This window comes from Trichosurus vulpecula, chromosome 5 (genome assembly GCF_011100635.1).
Source record: "Trichosurus vulpecula isolate mTriVul1 chromosome 5, mTriVul1.pri, whole genome shotgun sequence".
In the NCBI taxonomy this organism is placed as follows: Eukaryota; Metazoa; Chordata; class Mammalia; order Diprotodontia; family Phalangeridae; genus Trichosurus; species Trichosurus vulpecula.
Window position 1 is genome coordinate 274,634,696 of NC_050577.1, and position 17,426 is coordinate 274,652,121.

Here is a 17,426-nt window from a genome sequence, read left to right on the forward strand (position 1 = left end):
TACAACCTTTCACTGTAGGACTTATGTAGATTTGTGTAAAAATTACTGTGAAATATACTAATTGCAAACTAACTTGTTTGTTTAGGACTGCCTCAATAATCTATGTAGTAAATTCTTGCCTTCAATTTGGCTTATATTTACATACCACCTTATCACTTAATGGATTTGTGGAAGCTCAGAGTATTCTGAAGTGTAACAGAAAGCGAATATAACAGGAAGACCAATAACTTGATCCCTAATGCCTATGACTTGATGTAATGAAAACGACAAAATCAATTTTTCATTAAAAAATTTCAGGATTTCTTGTTCAAAAAGTGATTTCAAGTTTTTATAAAAAAAAAAACAAAACGGAACTCCGTAAACAGGTCTTTCTCAATAGCTTCACCTAACATTCAAGGCCAGGCATAATTTGGTGCTACCCAAGCTTTTTCATCCTCCTTCTCATATATTCATTTCATTCAAACAGGATTAATAGTGGTCCATATACCATTTCCTATCCCTTCTCCCAACTCTCTGCCTCCTGAAATCCTACCTACCCTTCAAAAAGCAGCTCAAATACCAAGCTGTCCGTGAAGATTTCATGTATATGATCGGCTATGTCTGACTTTCTTCAAGCCTTGTAGAAGTGTTTGCTTCTCTGTTGTACATTAAAATCTATTTCTCACTAGTTGCATTTCTTACCCTTCTAGTCCAGACACTCCAAGAAGCCAAGGCATGTCTTGATTAGTTTTTATATTGTTTCTAGCACAACATGGTGCATTTCAATAATTGATACAACTTTGGATGAAACCATAAGCAGCAATAAACTGTTTGTCATTCATGTTTCAAAGTTTTTCTTCCAAGTTGTATATGTTTTACATCCAACAGTCTTCATTATCTCAAATGCCCTTTAATTTTTACAGGAATTTTTACAGACAAAAGGATACATATTATATTAGGAGCTGACAATATTTTTGTAGGTAAGCTCAAAAATGAGTAAGTTGATTACAAAAAGTACTGATGTGCTAACAGCATATTTTGGATTTCAGATAATCATACAGAAATGTACGTAATTCAAATACTTGCAATTCAGAAAACCTTACTCCCCATGAAAATATAAAAATGATAATCTGCGACAAAATATCTATTTTTTTTTACTAAAAACTGTATAAACATAAAGTAAGCATAAAAACACAACTTTAGAATTTATGAAGAATAACTATATAAAAATAGTCACTTTTTCTTACAAAGGTACCCTTTATTACCTCACAAAATATTTTCTACATGAATAATTGTTTTAAAATTGCATTATTTTTAAACTGATAAGCCCTACATTAGAATCTGATTAGAAAAACCCTCTTGGAAAAATACTTTGGTATGTATCTTGAGCTGATTTGTAAAAATCCTCTAAAATAACTTTAGGGGCTTGTAAACATTTCTTTCTATTAAAGCACAGTAGAATAAGTAATGCATATCAGCTGCATATAGAATCAGCACATGATTTATTATGATCTATTTAGAGAAACTTACCACACCCAAAAAAGCAAAATCAATACTATTTTTTTTTAAACTCTCAAATGTTCAAATTGTTCCGTCCAGTTTACTAAATGTTTCTATAAAATGATTGGGAAACTTCTCTGAAAGTTTCATTTTCAGTTCATGTGGCTTGGCTATCTTGAAAGACAAAACCTGAAAAATGATTATGCCCTTTTTTTTTCCTAAACCTCTTGCAAACAAACATTTTTTAAAAGATCATTTTAAAGACTTGACAGTTGAGCAAAGTATACATAATTTATACATTTTACAAAGCATTAGATTTTCTTTTAAATCTGCAGTTTAGAATATTGGAAGACAAAAATATTTACATAAACAATTAAAAAGGGCATATTTCAGAACCTATTAATGAAAATCTATACCAATAAAAAGTTGGTTAAAAAAAAAACCCATCAAACTTCCATTAATGAATTGTCTTAGCTGCAAACTTTGCCGATAACTACTTTCTGGGAAATTCAAATTGTTGAAAATAAACGTTCTGTTGATCAGGTACCACTGTTAATGTTAATTCCAATAGAAATTCCAGTTGTGCCAGGAGCTTGCTTGAAGTCCTCTTTATTTCCATCAGCATCTTGTAAATAAAATCTTTAGTCTTTATGCTGCAACCCCTAGTCTTAAAAGTTTCATTTTTGACCTTTTAGTTTATAAAATTCCATATAAAAAGAAAATCCATTTAATTTTTTGGTAAGTCCATAAAATTTATCTTCTTTTTAGACATTTTTATGGGAGTAGAGATCTTTTAAAGTTTTTAATTCTTCTATTAAAGTTTTATTTTGATTTTCCAAGACTGCAACTCGATTTTCCAGACACTTAACATATTCTTTTTTCTTTCTACGGCATTCTCGAGCAGCTTCTCTATAATTAAATACAAAAACAACCAAATAAAATTAACTTCATGGACATCATTATGAACAGCTGAGATGGACCCTAAATTAATCAAGATAATGGTGTGGATTGCCTTTGTGAAACTTTCCAGTGTTTTTTTTTTTAATGATCCCAAGTTTCTTCCTCAATTTTGGATTCAAAATAATGAGCTCATTATTTTAAACATCAACATTCTTTAATTGTTTTGTGTATGGCCGAAGGTCCTACAATAGTCACATTCTCCAAAGAATTAAAGTTGTAAGTGACCCAAAGGGAAATGGAAAGTACAAGTTAGGCATGAGCTATAAATATCACCAAGTAAGTCCAAAGGCAACAAGGAATTGTAGAGGAAAGAAGGCACAGAGGATGTTATCAGAAAAATGTATACGCAGCAGAGGAGGCGAGCTGGTCACATAGTGAGGAATAACCTATGGAGAGCTCCTGTATTCCACTGGAATCTATGCAATGTCAAAGGAGATAAAAATAGAATTCAGTCAGCCAGGCTAACCTCATTGTCTTTTTTCTGACATGGTTGTTACTAGTAGATCATGGCAATGCCATTTGTTTTGTTGCTGTTGACAGAGTATAATCTGGATTTTTGTTGCTCAGCTGTGTCCAACTCTTCATGTCCCCATGGGGGGTTTTCTTGGCTATTATATTGGATTAGTTTGCCACTGCCTTCTCTAGTTCATTTTATAGATGAAGAAACTGAGGCACACAGGGTTAAGAGTCACATAGCTAGTAAATGTCTGATGCTGGATTTAAACTCTGGTCCTCCTGACTCCAGGCCTAGTGCTCTATCCAATGTGCCACATAGCTTCCCTGTATAGCTAGATTTTAGTAAAGCTTTTAAACCAGACCCAAAGAATGAATGTTAAATTGATCTATGTCAACATGAGGGATCCTTTCCCCCATTCCTTAATAATATGACATATACTCACTAGTTTAAAGGATGTTAATCAAACGGGCAAATGACCCAAAGCTTAGCAGGGTTAGTTAATAGACTTCCTTCCAATCACGCAGACAGCGAACTCTCCATGCCTGCCTATCCCCATATACCTTTGATCCATGTCCTCCCATGAATTCACCATAGGGCACTTGGCTACTTTCTTGAATTCTCTTCACATTGCATGGATGCCAATGGAGCAGAAGAGGCTGTCCAGCACCTCATTCAGCCATTGTGAAAAAACCAGACATGGCCCAATAGCCAATGAAACAAAGTTATTATCTCTCACATATGCTCTGTGATTTGCCTGCTATCTTGTTTTATGGCGACACATTTTCCTGATGAAAGATTTATACTATTTCTTCTGTATAATTTCTCACTTAGAATATTTTTCAGCCCATTCATGCCAACCAAGTTCTATATTTGTGCTAAAAAAATCAATTACAGAAATACTAAATAATGTCACATTTCTGACAAAACGTATGCTATCTTAATAATCACTGCTAGCAGAACCACAGCAGATTAAGAGTAAGAAAAAAAGATAGTATGGAAAATAAGAAAATACAGCATGTTATATGTGGCAGATTGTAAAATGTGGAGATAATCAGAGCTCTTGGCTTCAATGGTCCTTTGCAAATAAATCAGATGTGGCCTAACAGCCAACGAAACAAAGTTGGCATGAAATTCTATCCAATTCTCTACTACAGAGGTTCTCAAAGTGTGACCTGTGCATTCCTAGGTGGCCCCTGAAGTCAAATCTAATTTCATAATAATGCCAAGGCATTTTTTGCCTATTAAAATACTTCCTTTTTCCAACTATATTATCTGGGTAAAGCTAAATTTTCTTTATATGCTTCAACCAAAATATCATATTGTAAACTGAAAACAAAAAGATATGAGCATCCAGCTGCTTTCTACTAAGCTAGATATTAAAAAGATTTGCAAAAATGTTTTTGTTTTGGAAAATTTATTTTTCATAAAAATGTTATTTATGCTAATGTGTCATAATAGATAATCATTATCTAAAATGAATTAATATTTTTAAAGTTTGTTTGAATTTCTAATATGGTAAAAAAGTGCTGACAGAGAAAAACATATGAACCAAAGTCCTCAATTTTAAGAGTACAAAGAGGTCCTGAAACAGAAAAGTTTTGAGAACTGTTGTTCAAATATACAACAACGTCAGTTTTGGGTGACTTAAAAATCTGCTTAAAGGTTAATCATACATCACTTTGTAGCACTTACCGATTTTTCATCAATCTTATTTCTCTTTTCAACTGTGGATCATCTGTTTTGGTTGTCTGAGATGTTATAGTGACTGGAGATGTCATCACTACTGTCTGTGGAAGGTTAGTATTTGCTGGTGCGGCACGAATCTGATAAGTCTGCATATCTCCTGATGCAGCTACATAGTCAGAAGAGGGAGTATTAAAGGACATTCGAAAACATTTGGAGGTAGTTCTATGGGAAATATCTATATATATTAAGTATGCTTACTCTGTACAACCACTTGGTTGCTAGGGACAAGAATCTGCTGTCCATCAGATGTCTGTGCATACTGAAGAATTGTCGTTCCTTGTTGAGCATTGCCTGCATTTGTCATTGTTAATGCCTGCAACCCCTGTACTCCATCTGTGCTAGGGCTGGCCAGTTGTAATGTTCCATTTGGGGCAATGGCAACTTTAATTGGGGAAGAAAATAAAATAGGTAATTTTTCCAATACATAAATACGATATAGTAAAACCTCATTAGAGATCCTAGTATTTCATAATTCCTATAGGTTGGCCTCAAGTTTATTATGAAAAATGATTAACTTAATTAAGCCCAAACTATTTTCAAGCATTTTCAAATCCATACTTAACAGTATTATTTGTACACAAGATGATCTTAATTACAAAAGGTTTTTATCTAGTCTCTAGAAGGGGTCTAGAAGGACCTGTACTTAGTAATGTTTAATGATTCTAGCCCAAATATGGGCTTCAGGGAGCTCCCCTTCAATGAATGCTGAACATCTTTACCTCTTTGAGGGGTATAGATGGTGGTAAAAAAAAAAAAAAACTACTTCCCAAATTTGACCTGCTAAAGAAAAATAAAATAGTTACTCTCATTTTCCCCACTCAGTAAGAAATCTGATACACATTAATCTAGTTTGGCATATGCTTCGATAAAGGAAAGAATTAAAAATTCTTGATTTCTTTCTCAGTGTCAAAACATAAGGGGGAAAAGAAATTTAAAATGCTATTTCTACCACTGTGTTTTTGAATCCCTTCTCTCTGCTTCACTTCAGCACCCCTCAAGCATTTCTATGGAGCTATCATTGGCTGGTGGGCACAAACACTCTCTTGCTCTCTACATATATATCCATTAGTGGACTTACTAATCAGATGGGCTAATGCTGGACTTAATGACCAGCAGGTAGAGACTTGATAACCAAGTAGCAATTATTTCCAATCTAATGCTTTGTCTTCATTAATAGCTATAGTACATCAAGAGGAGCTACTACAAATTAACTATTTGCCTTGGAAATAAATGCAAACAAAACTAATTACTTTGTCACATCTAGTAACACCAAATTTGTTATGGAAGAAAATTTACCTTAGGGAAAAAAGAGTAGTTATTAAATATACTGTTAAGCTAATAATAGCCATACAAGCTCCTGCCTCTAATTTATAGAAGGGCATTACCAGATGGTTATATCTGTATTTATCTTATCTCTCTATACTGTTATCTGAACTGGTCCTATTTCTCCTGCAAGTTTCCCTATGGTTAGTGGATTTTTATTCCCCCAGAACACTGAAAAACACAGGAGACTCTGTATATATCAGCTACATCTTGTTGATTATAAATAATCTTCCTGACAAAATTCTAAGATTCAGGGTGGTACTAAAAATTTAACCAATATTTGAGTGACGGAAACACAGAAGTTCTACAATAAGTCAGTTACAGAAAGGGCTTCAACTCAAGTTGATAATCTCTTTTTATAGGTTCATTTTTCTCCTTTTACCACATTCTAATCCAGATGATGGCTTTTGGTTGCATCAAAGGCCACAAATATAATTGTCCAGCAACTAGTGTAAGACCATGTACCAAATGAAACACACTTGTCCCTCCCAAATAAAAAGGTCTAGTCTAGAAATCTACTTCATTTGCATCTCAGGCCATTGCCAGTCATGCTGACTTAAGAGTGAGTGTGAGGTTGCCAACTTATTGCAATTCTGCCTCACTTAAATCCAATTCACATGCAAGTCAAGCCATCACCCTGTGATGTCACTGGGTCTCTTCAAAAACGAAGGAGAACAACAACTTCATATACATACTGTATTGTCCAGTGCTAGTCTGGTAGATAGGAGTTGGGACAGACATAGATGTGACTGTTGAAACTCCAGGGTTTTCTCCGTCTCCCTTCCTCTCTCTGGTGTCTTCTGAAGAAAGATCGTTCAAGATTTTTCTGTGGAAAAAACAGAATTCCATTAACTCACCACTGATGGAAAGTCAAGATTCCATATTGGTTTATGTATCAGCACATTAACTTTGCAAAAGTTCATTAGTATACCTGAATAACACTTTCATGAGACTATGCTACATGCCAAATACCTTACTATTGAGATCTGTAAAAATTTTTAACTGATGTCTGCCTGAAGATCAGAGACATGAAATAAGCTTCCTTGAATTGAAAAATAAGGCACTGGATAAAGCCAAGAATATGAATGAACAAAAAAGAATTTATTAAGCATCTACTACATGCCAAGTATTATACCAGGTGCTGTAGATACCAACATACGCTACTGGGGAAGGACTCCCTATTTGATAAGAACTTTTGGGAAATCAGGCAAACAGTTCACCAGAAATTATGTTTAGACCAACAAATTATACTATCTACCACAATAAGCTCAGAACAAAGATTCATGACCTGAATATAAAAAGGTAATGTCATTAAAAAAAAATTATACAGTATCAGGTACCTTTCATACCTGTGGCTGGAGAAGAATTCTTAACCAAACAAAAGATAAAAGAGACTGCAAAACTTAAAGCACATTATTTCAATCACATTAATTTGAAAAGCTTTTGCACAAATTAATGCATGCAGGAGAGGAAATTGCTGAGAAAAAAATTTTTTTTGCATCAAATATCTCTAATAAGGTTCTAATATATATGATATATAGGGAAGTAACAGAAATACCAAGAGCCATTCCCAAAGGATATATGGTTAAAGGATGTGGTTCTCAAAAGAAATGCAAACTATTAACCCCATGAAACCTCAATCAAGCACTTATTAAGTGCTTACTATGTGCCAAGCAGGCCCTGTGGATATAAATACAAACATGAAAGTCTTTCTTTGGGGGAGATACTATGCATAGGAAGTCACATAAAAACAGATATATGGTTATTGGGAAGGCAGGGGGAGAAGAGCTAGAAGCTTGGGTGATCTGGAAAAGCTTCATGTGGAACACTTAAGCTGAACTTTGAAGAAAACTAGGGACTAAGAGTAGAAATGAGGAAGAAGTACATTCCAGGAATGCAGGATAGCCAGAGTAAAGGCACAGGATGGGAGATCAAGTATATGGAATAGCCAGAAGGTTAGCTCAGAGTGTATTAAGGGGCTGGAAAGTTAATCAATAAACATTTATTAAGCACCTATTAAGCACCAGGCATTGTGCTATACTGGGGATATAAAGAAATGCAAAACAATGTCCCTGCCCTCAAGAGGCACACAGTCTAATTGGGGAGACAACACATAAAAAGCTGAAAAGGGGGAATGGGAGAAGTACAGACAAATGAGAAATGATGAGATGGCTGCCCTGGACACCCTCCTGAAATAAGAGGATCTGGGACTAACTCAACTCTGTCTACCCTCTTTAATCAAAGAGATGGAAGAAGGGGACCCAGCAGCAGTGGGTACTAAGAAAGTGTGAGTTTCAGGGCTGATGTGTTCTTACAGGATGATGAGATTCAGGAAATTAGAGAAAGTGAGATTTAAGGCAGGTGGTGAAGAACTTTAATATACTGTCGATGAAGCTGTGAACTGATCCAAACATTATGGGAAAAAATGTCATGAGCAGGGGAGAGGGATATATACAGAAATGGATGTGCTGTAATAATAAATGGTAGAAATAAAAATAAATATTTTTCAAAAAATTGATCTAGGAGACTTTTCCATAAGATAAAACATTCCAAATAAAATAAAACATTTCAAATAGTTATAAGACTCAGTAAAACACATTGGGTTTTTTTTTTATTTTTTTAAACTTTTAATGACACAGTAGACAGAGGGCCCAGTGATTCTTAAGAGAAAACAGGGAAGAGGGTCAGGAATAATACTTACGATCTTATCAACACTAATACTATCATTATTGTAATAAAGAAAGTGGTTTTGAAATTTTAAAGCAAAAAATATCTAACAGATATTTAGATAACATCTAATAGATAATATCTAAAACCCAATGCAGGAACCCCTTTACAACTTCCCTACTGCTATTCAGCTTGTCTTTGTTTCAACACTTCCAGTAACATGGAACTCACTCCCCTGCAAAGCAGCCCTTTCCATTTTCAGGTAGTTCTTCTAATCACTGAAAAGTTCTAGTTAAGAGAGGTAAATCTTAACTCCATCTATAACTTTTACCTGTTGGTCCAAGTTTTGCCCTCTGGAGCCACATAGATTTCTCCTTATAACAATACTTCAAATACTTAAAGATGGCTGTTGTTCCATGTGCTACCCTTTAACTCTCCTGGCAACAGATATTCTCATTTCTATGCTAAATAATAGCCCCAGTTTCCTTCAATTACTTCTCATGTGAGATGGTTTCCAGACCCACATTCCTTCACAATAAATAATATAATAGCTATAATTTAAAGTGACCAAAAAAAACCCCCAAAAACTCTGATCCTACAAAAACTATTTAGTACATTTGTTAAAATGTAGCACCTTATATGACAGATCACAGGGGTTCTAAACTTTTTTCAGTTCACAGATTGATTCACAGTGAGACAAAAGTCTACATGGACCAATTATAAACTCATTCCCCATTCATACTTGTCAAACACCCAAAACAGTAGAAATAGTGGGAAAACTTAGTATTGCCTTTGACAAAATAGCTTTTTAAAAATTAAATATCAACAACGAAACAAACAGTAACGTTAACACTACTAATTCACTGCCCATCTGAGTTTCACAAGACACTTTTAGACCCCAAACAATACTCTAAAATTTATTAATATATAGTCTAATGACCTTAATAATGCCATTTTAATTTCTAATGCAAAACAAGTTCATTTTGACATTTCACAGCCTCTTAGAAGTTCTTGGAAACTCTCTTCGTTGAAGTTTTCCCACACCAGAAATGAAATGGCCCTTCTATTTTTCATTCTGATATACTCTACACTTCCCAGTATATGAGAGCATTTCGATTAATATCTAAGATAATGCAAATATTCAAATGTACATATATTCCATAGTATAACTGTTTATGCATTTATTTGTCCTTGTGACTTTTTTGGTTTTTGCATTTCAAATAATTTTTACTGATGTTTTGTTTTTATGTCACCTAGATTTCCTAGTATATTGACTATTTCGCGCCCTGCTCCCCTCACCACCCCCACCTACTGTCAATGAGGCACCCATTAAAACAAAGAATAAAAGAGGAAAAAAAAGTATAACATCATGGGGAGGTGGGGTTTAATACCCCACTTCTGCAAAGAAGGGAACAAAGTGGACAGAGGACTTGGCCTAAAAGAAGACCTTGGTTCAAATCTAGACTCAAAGTCACCTGTGTTACATGCCTGCCTCAGTTTATTCAACTGTAAAAAGAAGACAACAATAGCACCTACCCCCCCCCCCCCCGCCAGCGTCATTGTGAGAATCAAGTGAGAGAACATTAGAATGGCACCTAGCACCAGTGTCTGGCACACAACACATGGAAATGCTTGCTTCCTTCTTTGGAGTCAAGCTTGGTGGTTATCTTTTAAAAACACTTTGAAATTACAAATATCAAATAAAATAGGCTTTTCTATAAACCAAAAAAAGAAGACTGCACATAAAACTGCACATCTCTATGTGCAGTGTGCTTTTAATTATGAAACAAACTGAACCTGTAACTTTCAGCTGTGGTGTTCATTTGTGATTCTCTCTGGCCTTCCTTCAGTGCTATCTTGCGAATTTTAAAGAAAATGCTTCAGTGATAGTAATTACAATATTGTATAATTTGGTTTCCACTAATTTTCATAGCACACTATGGAAGCTTTGGAATTTAATAAATGAACAAAATTATGAAGCAATACTCACTTGTAAGATGGGCGCCGTGCTAAAATCCCCCGAGCTTTCTGTGAAGAGCCTATGCTATCAGATGAATCCTGAGAATCTTCACTGTCTGACCAGGATGATACCTAAAAAGTACACTTTATTTCATGATGATGAAGAATATAAGTAAAACATTCAACAGAGTTCTGAGACCTAATTTTCATACTATTACATTCAGAACAATTAGACACCACTCCAAATGCATTCACATGGCTGAATCTGATTTTGAATATTAGAATCTAAAAAGTAACAATCTGAAGATAGTTTAATTCAGGAGAGCAAATTAAGGAAATATCTCTATCTATAAACATATCTACCTATATATTTATCCACATAGATATATAGATATATATTTTTTAAAGCAACAGAACCAGAAATAAGCAAGAAGATGTCTTCAAAACTAGACTTCCATAGTGATACATTGTCAGGAATTACTCCAACTAACATGTTAGAAAAGAAAATTACTAGTTTTCTAAAAATTCTCTAAGGATATATGTTCCTATAACCTTATTCCTCTGAAACTTATGTATATTATTAAAAAAATTTTATCATTAAAGCATCTATCAACCACTGCATCAAGTATTTGCAACTAAATGAAATAAAAATATCATTTTGTTGCAAATAATTGTAAATTAGAAAGAGCTTTTCAAATGTCCAACATAAATGAGACTGTACTCTTAACATGTGGCACTGCTTTAAGCAATACTGAGATGAGATGGAAAGCATGTTATCCCAAACTTACCTAAAAATATAACAAATATTCTCCAATGGAAAGGTCCCTAAAATAGTTTTTCCCTCTTGTGTTACCTACGAGAACATATTGCCTCGTGTGACGGCAGTTAATAAGTATTTCCCTCTGAGACCAAAACAACAAGCACAATCACAACAGCTCTATGCACTAAATCAAGACAATGTTGGCCAACACAGTAAGTATTCCATACCTATCTTCTCATTATTTATGCGTAATCCAATTGATCAAATTGCTAAGTTCTTTCTAGACAACAGTGTGAAACAGAACAATTTCAGTTATAAAAGGAAGTGGAGGTAGTCAGTCAGTCAATCTATAAATATTTATTAAGCACCTATTAGATGCTAGGCACTGTAGTAATCACGGGGATAAAAGGCAAAAGATAGTTCCTGCCCTTTTGGACCTCACAATCTAACAGGGAAAACAACATGCAAACAAATGTGTAAACAAACTATATACAGGATAAAAAGGAAAGAATTAATAGATGTAAGATACTAGAAAGAAGGGAAAGGAATCCTAGAAGATGGAATTTAACCTGGGAATGGAAGGCAAGAAGCAGAGATAAGGAGGGAAAGTACTCCAGGTAGGAAGAATTGCAGGGGGAAATGCTCAGAAACAACAGATGGAGCGTTTTGTTTGGGGAACAGCAAGGAGACCAGTGTCAATGGATTGAAGAGCACACGGAGAAGTGATGGTGTAAACAGGGTTGAGGAAAACCTCGGTCTCAAGGCCACATGTGGCCCTCTAGGTCCTCAAGTGCAGCCCTTTGACTGAATCCAAACTTCACAGAACAAATCTCCTTAATAAAAGGATTTGTTCTGTAAAACTTGGACTCAGTCAAAAGGCTGCACCCGAGGACCTAGAGGGCCACATGTGGCCTTGAGGCCACAGGTTCCCCACCCCTACTAAGGTGTAAGAAGAGTGAGAAGGCAGAATATGAAGGGCTTATGCAGCAAACGCAACATTTAATATTTGATCCTAGTGGTGATAGGGAGAGGAGGGAGTATTCCAGAGTTGCTATTACAAAGGTGAAATCAACATACTCTGGCAACAGACTGGATATGCAGATGGAGAGACAGTAAGGAGTCAAGAAGACACCAAGGTTGTAAGCCTGAGGGCCTGGGAGGGTAGTGATACACTTCACAGTAATAGGGGAAAGGATTCTGGGGGAAATAAAATGAGTTCAGCTTCAGATATGTTGAGTTTAAGATCTCTATTGGACATCTGGTTTAAGAAGTTTGACAGGCAGCTGGAGATGCAAGTGTGGAAGTGAGCAGACAGGTTAGTATGTAGAAAAGCAGATTTCAGAATGATCAGCATAAGAGATGAAAACTGAATCCACATGTACTGATGAGATCACTAAGTGAAACTGTACAGAGAGAAAGAAGAGGATCCAGGAAAAAGTACTGTGGTATACCATGCTTAGCGGGCATGACTTGGATAAAAGATCAAACAAAGGAGAATAAGAAGGAATGGTCATAAGGTAGGAGAAGAACCAGGAAAGAGCAGTATCCAGAAAACCAAGAGAGAAGAAGGTATATCAGGGGAGAGGGTAGCCAACAGTCTCAGGAAGGGAGGTTAGCAATAATGAAGCCCAAAACAAAGGCCACTGTAGTTTTTTAAAAATTGCATAGAAGAGATAAAGGAAGTTCAGAAAGAAGAAAACAAGCAGGAATTTTGAAAATAACATGTAAAATTTATTATATACTTAAAAAAACATTAAGTGATGTAAAATTTGCAGTTTCATAAGGAATTTTCTCTTTATGCTCTGTTGTGTGTAAAGAAATGCTGGCCTAAAATTATTTTAAAAGTTTAAAAAAGGAAATGAATGGAAAAGATTTGCAAAAGACATTTTAACAAATCCATTTAAGAATGGATTACTTTTTTTTTTTTTTTTACTTTTTTGCAGAAGCAATTGTCCAAGTTCACACAGCTAGTGACTAAGGCCACATTTGAACTCAGGTCCTCCTGACTCCAGGACTGGTGCTCTATCCACTGCCCCAGGAACTATTACTTTTGAACCCTAACATCACAGCCTTTGAGGTGTTTATAAAGGAGGCAGAAATGATGGCAAAAACAAGCAGATTAGGTCAAGTATAATATAAACAGAGATTTGTACTGGAGCCAAGCAATTAGGAAAAGATAACAAATGCATGGGAACATTCTCAGACATTGTTAACAATGGAAAAAAGAGAATGACCATCTATAACTAATGACCTCTAAGCCTACTCTCTGATGGATAAATTTTTATCAGATCTATCTATACACAAGTTGAGAGCATCATTAACGAAGGTATTGGTAGGTACCAAGTTAAGTTTTCACAAGCTATGTTCAACAAGGGACACATCTTTACTAGATTACAATTAACTGAAGATCTCATTGGGTTTAGTGTTTACCCCTCCCTTCCAAATGAAAAGCATTTTATATGGTAGAACAAAATACTGTCTTGACAAGTTTTTTTTTAAATAGTAAAGTGTCTTTCATTCACATATCAAGATCATTCAGGATTCCATGGAAGATGTAAAAACAGAAATAACCCTGTTCAATGATCCTCTGATTAAAAGCAGGCAAGGCATAAAACAAGGAGACCTATGTTCACCAAAGGTTTTTGTTGTAAAGGAGATTCACCACAGGGTATAGGTCAGAAGGACTCTAGTTGGATGGTAAGATCCTCCAGATGCTCCTGTTTGTGGATGACATTATGCTAATTGTATAAAGATCCAGATTACTTCAGAGGTTCTTGGAAGAAAAATGTCTAGTCACACAGGAAAGGCCAAATGGATGAATATTATCTATTGCACAGATTTCAACATAACATGCATCTGGATGGACACTTTACCTGTCCAACAGCATGTTGTGTTGGTAAGCAAAATGGGCTCTTGGCACTTAGTTCAACCAAATACCCTTGAAGAGTTTGGCTTTGTTTCCTTTGAGTAATTCAGTGTATTTCATTGAGTCTTATTAGGTGCTAAGCCCCAGGCCCAAACCCCAATTAGGTGCTAAGCCTATGTGGGTGTGAAGCTTCCAGGGTACCAAGGGGTGGTGCTAACTCAAGAGCCAATCACAGCAGCCTAAGTTCTGGTCATTCAGATGACATTTGATGATGTCTGAAGCCCTATAAGAAGAGAAGACAGGCTCTCACTCGTGGTGGTGCTGAGGCGGAGACTTCAGGCAGCTGTAACTAGGAGCCCTCCAGCTTGTAACCTGGATGCTGAGACTTTGTTAAACTCTAGTAACTATGTATTGGGATTTGAATCAGACAAGGTCTGTCTGTTGATGTTTGTGATTTATTTGTATTTGTTCTGAAGTTCAGGGTGCTGGCTTCTTCCCCTGAACTAAGTGAATGATATTTGTATGCTGAATTAAAGTAAGCTTGTCAACCCCTTCACATAGCTTTCCTTAGTTAAGCAGATCAAAAGAACTTGTGCTTTTGCAGCGTGCTGGTAGCGTTCTTGTTGTTGGGCTTGGGTTGGTCTTCCACCCCCACAACGGCTGCTAGCCGGATTGTTGAAACATATGTGTATCTGGGACAGACCTACAGAAGGACAATGAGCTGGGCCCAGAGTTGGAAAAAGAAGAGAAAAAGCTTGATGGCTTTTGGGAAATCATGGAACACTGGTAGCAAATTGCAAAGGAAAAAAATGAAGGGTGCTGCTTGTGACAGTCATTCCCTTTTAATAATTATACTAGGGAGTAGAATGAAAACTTAGGTCCTTGCTCCACAATATTCTTTACTGCCTCCTCTTCTTCAGGAAACCATTTCTTAAATAAAAACAAAGTTTACAGAAAAGATTCTGAAGCTCCTAAGGTAGAGGTACGGTTCTCCAGGTCCTTGGTTCTTGTCCTTGTACTCTATTTCTTTGCTGGATCATCATTAATGTCCCACTCCCTCTGAATACACTTTCTTGGTGATTGCATCAGTTCCCATAGATTCAACTAACTCCTCAACTCAAAAGCCTCCCAAATTCCCATATCCAGCTCTCCGTTTCTGAGGCACTTTCTTTATCCTCCATCCCAGGCAAACCAGAGCCAATTCAGTGGCCTGGCAGAGGAGGGTGAGCAGCCTTCTCCCATAACCTTTCCCCTCCTGGCTGTCCTGCTTCTGACTTTCCAGACTTTGCCACTCTGCCTCGGCTGCCATCCCACCAGGACTCTGCCATGCTGGCCCCATTCTCCCAGTGGTGGGCTCCTTTCAGAGTTTCCATTTTGGGGAGGAACCAGGCCTACCAACTTCCATTCTTGGCTCTGCTTCTGATTTTAAAGAGTTCAACAGTAAGTCCCCAAAGTACCTTCACTTATTTATCTCCCTTCTTCTGTGTTGTCTCTTCCCATTAGAATGGAAGCTCCTCAAGGGCAGGGACTATGTTTTGGCTTATATGTGTATTCCTAGCACTCAGCACACTGCTTGGCATTTACTAAACACAATAAATGTTTCTTGCCAACTGCCCCCTTCCTTCCTCCTGGCTGGTTCATTACCTTCCCCCTATTCCCTAACCCTGCAAGAAGTAACCCAGAATCTAGTTCTACTCAAATCTTTGGACCTGCTCCTCCCTAACTCCCAACAGCCATGGGCAGGGTCCCTTCCAGCCCTTCATCCTGCTCAGTGGACAGGGCTGCTCACACTGCTTGGATGAACAAGGATTTATAGGCACTGCTATCTGACCTAGTGACATAACCTACAGATGTAGGTCTTGCCATCCACACCAAAGTCATACCCTTAGGACTTCTCAGCCTTTCCAACTCTCTTTAAAAGTGAGCTCATACACATATTGTCTGCTTGTCATACACATATTGAATTCCTTGGGCTTGTCGTGATTAGCACAGTGCGGTGGCATATAGTTAAGTGCTTCAAAAATGTTTTTTTCTTTCATTCATTCATGTATTCATTCATCTCATTCCTCAAATGCAACATGTCCAAAACAGAATTTATCATCTTCCCCATGAAATCTACCCCTCTATTTACCTTCCGTATTTCTGTCAGGGACACCATGACACTACTGCTCACCCATGTTTGTAACCTCAGCGTCTTCCTCAACTCTTTACTCTCCCTCACCGCTGATGATCAATTTCTAGGTCCTACTCATTCTCCATCATTTCTCAGAGCTATCTCCTCTGCATTCTACTCACAATTGTCACACTAGTTAAGATCTTCATTACCTCAAGCCTGCACTTTGGCAACAGCTTAACTGGTCTCCCTATCTCCGGTTTCTTGGTTCTCAATCCATCTTCTCATAAATGCCAAAGTGATACTCCTAAAGCAAAGGTCTAACCATATCACTTCTCTTTAAACAAGAAGTTGCAGTGATTCCCTGTTGCCCCAGGTTAAAATACAAATTTCTCTGTATGGCATTCAAAACCTTTCATAATCTGGATCCAACCTCTCTTTCCCCATTGACTGAACATTATTCTCTAAATTCCAGTCAAACAAGCCTATGTGCTGTTCCCTGTATATGACATTCTATCTCTTCCCTCCATGCCTCTGCACAGCCTGGTCGGTCTCTGCTCTCTTCATCCTCATGTAGGATTCCCTCATGTCCCCTCCTACAGGATGCCTTTCCTGATTGCCCCAGTTGTTAGTGCTCTTCCCTCTCATCCCCAAATTACTCTGCACTGATTCTGTATGCCCTTAGGATAGACTCACCTGCATATTGGCTATTTCCTTGCAGTACACTTTACTCCACATTTTGTATTTACTCTATTTTCTGCAGCACAGAGCCTAGAGTAGCCAAGGCACTAAAGGCAAGGACTCCTAAAAGGGTTAAGCTGTTCACGTAGCAGGTTCTTTCCTGTCTGCTTGGCAATCAAATTTTGCTTTGTAACTAGACAAGAAAGAGACCTTCACTGAGCTATCACCTGCTTCTGTCCCACTTTCCCCTATGACGACAGACTTAGATAGATGACCAATAGATAGGACTTCTTTCTTTACCTCAATAAGGATGAGTCTGGTCTTCAGGGAAAGGGAGACGGAAACAAGTGCTATTTATCATCTAACACACCCACAATTCCTACTTCCTCCCACTTTACTTTAGGCTTCCCCTTTG

General features: G+C 36.9%; 1 protein-coding gene across 3 annotated transcripts in view; it reads right to left on the reverse strand.

The window, feature by feature from the left end:
• Positions 1 to 715: 715 nt before the first annotated feature.
• ATF1 (activating transcription factor 1) overlaps positions 716 to 17,426 on the reverse strand; it is a 37,743-nt gene continuing 21,032 nt past the window's right edge. For all 3 annotated transcript variants that reach the window (XM_036760110.1, XM_036760112.1, XM_036760111.1), the window contains 5 exons: positions 10,623 to 10,723; positions 6,661 to 6,791; positions 4,841 to 5,023; positions 4,589 to 4,748; positions 716 to 2,388 (listed from right to left, as the gene is read on the reverse strand). In XM_036760110.1, coding sequence (XP_036616005.1) covers positions 2,244 to 2,388; positions 4,589 to 4,748; positions 4,841 to 5,023; positions 6,661 to 6,791; positions 10,623 to 10,723 — 720 coding nt within the window. In that variant the 3' untranslated portion in view covers positions 716 to 2,243. The remainder of the gene's footprint in view (positions 2,389 to 4,588; positions 4,749 to 4,840; positions 5,024 to 6,660; positions 6,792 to 10,622; positions 10,724 to 17,426) is intronic.